Source organism: Petaurus breviceps, unplaced genomic scaffold (genome assembly GCF_028583685.1).
Source record: "Petaurus breviceps papuanus isolate PSGF00001 unplaced genomic scaffold, PetGlider_PUasm1.0 419, whole genome shotgun sequence".
Classification (NCBI taxonomy): domain Eukaryota; kingdom Metazoa; phylum Chordata; class Mammalia; order Diprotodontia; family Petauridae; genus Petaurus; species Petaurus breviceps.
In genome coordinates, this window is record NW_027186324.1 from 7214545 (window position 1) to 7218403 (window position 3859).

Sequence of the window (3859 nt, forward strand, 5' to 3'; positions counted from 1 at the left end):
TGTAGCTCTAATTAACTCATTCAAAATCATTCGTCATCATAAGTGTGGTCTTAAAGGGAAAACAAATACCCAGGCAGTAACCTGCTCTGCAATCTAAAGGTCGACTGAGTCCCAAACCAGCGCTTGGACCCCGGAGCTATATGACCACCCTTTCCAGGAAACAGAGACATTGAAACAGAATCCTTTCCTAACTGAAAAGAAGCAATACTACTCTCCAACGAAATCCAACTTTATTCTGGAAATACAAGGCACAAAAATAACAAGGCCACTAGTCAGCCCACACTCTTCTTCTTTTTTTAAAGAAGGATCATTTTAACATGCTAATGTGCTGCAGGCTTAGATGTGTAAGAGAAATCGCTTCAGCTCCTCAGGAAGAAGCAGTTCACTTATTCTATGATGCTGTTTGATTCCAAAGCACTTCCTAATGCGTAGTCGGCAAATCTGCATCAAAGACAGAGGCCCTGGAGAAAAAGGCCACAAGGTAAGTTATACACCTGATTCACGTCACGGACCTAAGATTCGTTTCTGTAAAGCACAGATTAACAAGATATAAACAGCCCAAACACAACTTACAGACACTCTATACTTTTTTGAAGAGGAGTTTTCTGATTATTTTGTGTTCCCATTCTCTAGATTCAACCAATCCACAGTACCCCATAGGTTTTGTTTTAGAAAGGGAGAAGACGATTTAAAGCTTGACCTTCCTTACAATCAAAAAAGAGACTAATTTATGAATTACTCAGTTTACAAAATAGTTTCCAATCAAAAGGCAATTTAAACTGATTTTTTAAAAAAATCTAAAAGGAAAAAAGCTTATTGAATTTAACACAATCAGCTTTACAACTTGGAGTTACAGTTGAATAGGTAATTTTAAGATCTCTAAGCATAACATGTTAGTACAATGAATGGAATCTATTTCTATCCCAGTAACAATTACACGTTCTAAAATATTTAAGAATTGTTATACCCAATAGTTCAGCACACAGCGGCAAGTGTGCTTTCAACACTATGGTGTGGAAGACTAGGAAATTCCACTAAGAATTAGAGGAACGATTCCTTCTGAGTCATAGAAGAAACAAGCCATACACCCCAGGGAACTCTCTCAAGGATGGTCTGATGGAACCTAGCTCTGCACCAAATCACCACTAAAAGGTTTAGAAAGTGTTCTCTTTCAGATAGCTCCAAGAGATGGGCAAGTGCCATTCTCTCCACTTTGAACCTTAAGAATCACAAAACAGGGGAGGCTAGTGGGGCAGCGAATAGAGCACCTGCCCTGGAGTCAGATGGAGTCACTTATTCTATGATGTTGTTTGATTCCAAAGCACTTCCTAATGTGTGGTTGGAAAATCTGCATCAAAGACAGAGGCCCTGGAGGCAAAGGCCAAAACATAAATTATACACCTTGATTTCATGGACCTAAGATTCGTTTCTATAAAGCACAGAACAGGTTACAGTTTAACAAGATATAAACAGCCGAAATACATTTATACATATACACAATATATTTATATATATATATCTTATACATATATACATAATATATATATAATTTATACATATACATATAATTTATAAATACGTTTATAAATTATAAATAAATTCTATCCAAAAATCAAAGGAAGAATTGGGATGAGGTATCAGTTTCTCCATGAGACCCCCAATTCAGAAAGGTCTTAAAGCTTAGGTGAAATTATAAGTCTCCATGATAGCAGGTCATAGCATCATTGTAACCTTAGAGGCCATTAAATCCAACTCCCCCCCCTTATTTAACAGATGAAGAAACTGAGGCCCAAGGAAAAGAAGTTATTTGCCCAAGGCCACATAGGTAGTATCAGGAGTAGGATTTGAAACTAGGCCCCTCAACTCCAGAACTCTTTGTACTACACTACACTGTATTCAAAGAATATATTAATGAATTACAGAAAGCGCCCCTCATCGTCTTTTAGTGCCAGGCAGCATTCAGAGGTCTCTTCTGTACCCTTTTGTTAAGGGTGACTCATTCTTCACACTTCTCTCGATATCATCCAAAGAAGAAGACAAATTTGGAAGGGGTGGGGGAGAAATCCAAATTCTATGAAGCCCATATACACAGAAACAGCTGCCCTCTCCAAACATGGCTGAATTTCCCTTAATTTATTCCCTGTCATCCACACAGCTGAGAGTAGGTGGTACTTTAATTAATTTCTTTTCCCCCAGGTGCAGAGGAACAGATGGCCTGAAGGAAATATGACGGAGGTGACACTTGGGGACAGAAACTGCTCTGTTAAACCAGTGGGCATGACTTTCAGCAGTGCTTGGCACAAGCTCCTTGTGTGCTTCCAGCCAACTGAGAAATCACCTCACTGGAGCTCACTCCAGCAAAGGGATTTGGGAGACAAAAAAAAGATGAAAAGATTCTGTTCAGCGGCACACTATCTTTTTATGAACCAGTGGAACAGTTACAGGCTTTGTCACCGGTCAAACGAGACCGACAAGGATCATGGACTTATTTATACTTAACAGGAGGGGAAAGGGCCTCATGGAAGCCTCAAGGCCCATCAGGAGAGTCAGGGTTTGGGAGTTGTGTTTTTTCAGTTTTTTCCCTTTTTGTAACACACACACACACACACACACACACACACATACATACATACACACACGACCCCTCCTTCCCAAGCCTTTCAGTCAGTCAAGCATATTTCATTAGGGTATACATCCAGGGAATGTTTTTAAAGGTAAACATTTATTGGATCTGCCTAATCATAAAGCATATTATTTTAATTCACACCATGCTAAAATACGTAAAATAACTTTTAATTAATAGTTCAATTTTACTTAAATTTATGTAAACACTTTTAAAAAAGGAGGTGCAAAATACCTGATCTTTCTGAGGTATCAGGTGATGCCTGCGCACAGCCAGCACACCCCCGTATGCGTGCCTAGCCTTTCACAGTGGATTTAGTTAGTGCTTTATGAAAGAGTAAAGTGATCTTGCCCAATCTTGGCCCTATCTTGATTATGAAGAGGTAAGAGGGTCAGAGTGTTTGGAGACATTAATCCTCTACCCCCACCCTCACCCTGGCAGGAACTCCGATTGCCATTGGCACTGCCCTCGTCATGACCCTGTAATGAGTGAGTATAGCTGAGGGGAGGAGTAATCAAATGCAGGTGGATCTGAAGCATGACCATCTCACACCTGGCCATAGTGTTGAGGAGGCTGGCAAAGTGGAAAGTCCCCTGAAACGGATGCCAGAGGCCAGGGTTCGAGTCCTCCCAGCCGTTACTAGCAGCATGACCTTGAGTAAATCACTTCAGTCCCCTGAGGTTCTCAGATTAGGGTCATAATGTCACCGCACACAGAATGTTAATTCCCAGGGTGGCAGCGCTTTGTAGGCTGCTACAGCAATGTGAACTATTAACACGGGAACCCAGCATTTGAGAGGTAGGCACTCTGGATGGACAACAAACATCCGAATTTTGGGCCAGAAGACATGGGATTCAATGCTGGCTCTAACCCTTGTTAACTACGTGGCAAGCCACAAAGAAAAACATGTTCTGAAACTGCCTCAGTTTACTCATCTGTAAAATGGGGATGAAAACAGTGCTGATCTCTCAGGATTGTGGTGACGATAAAAATCAGATATTCATAAAGTTTTTTAAAGGAGTACAGAAATATTGTTATTGTATTATTATTGTTTGGGAGGCAAAAAAAGATGAAAAGATTCTGTTCAGCAGCAAATAATCTTTTCTAAGAACCAATAGAATTGTTACAGACTTTGTCACCATTCAAAATGAGACTAACAAGGACCATGGACTTATTTATACATAGTAGCAGTAGTAGTAGTAGTAGTAGTAGTAGTAGTAGTAGTAGTAGTAGTAG

At 40.1% G+C, this 3859-nt stretch overlaps 1 protein-coding gene across 5 annotated transcripts in view; it reads right to left on the reverse strand.

Moving 5' to 3' along the window:
- Positions 1 to 215: 215 nt before the first annotated feature.
- Positions 216 to 3859, reverse strand: part of ASB11 (ankyrin repeat and SOCS box containing 11) — a 141301-nt gene continuing 137657 nt past the window's right edge. For all 5 annotated transcript variants that reach the window (XM_069100670.1, XM_069100668.1, XM_069100666.1 and 2 more), the window contains one exon: positions 216 to 461. In XM_069100670.1, coding sequence (XP_068956771.1) covers positions 337 to 461 — 125 coding nt within the window. In that variant the 3' untranslated portion in view covers positions 216 to 336. The remainder of the gene's footprint in view (positions 462 to 3859) is intronic.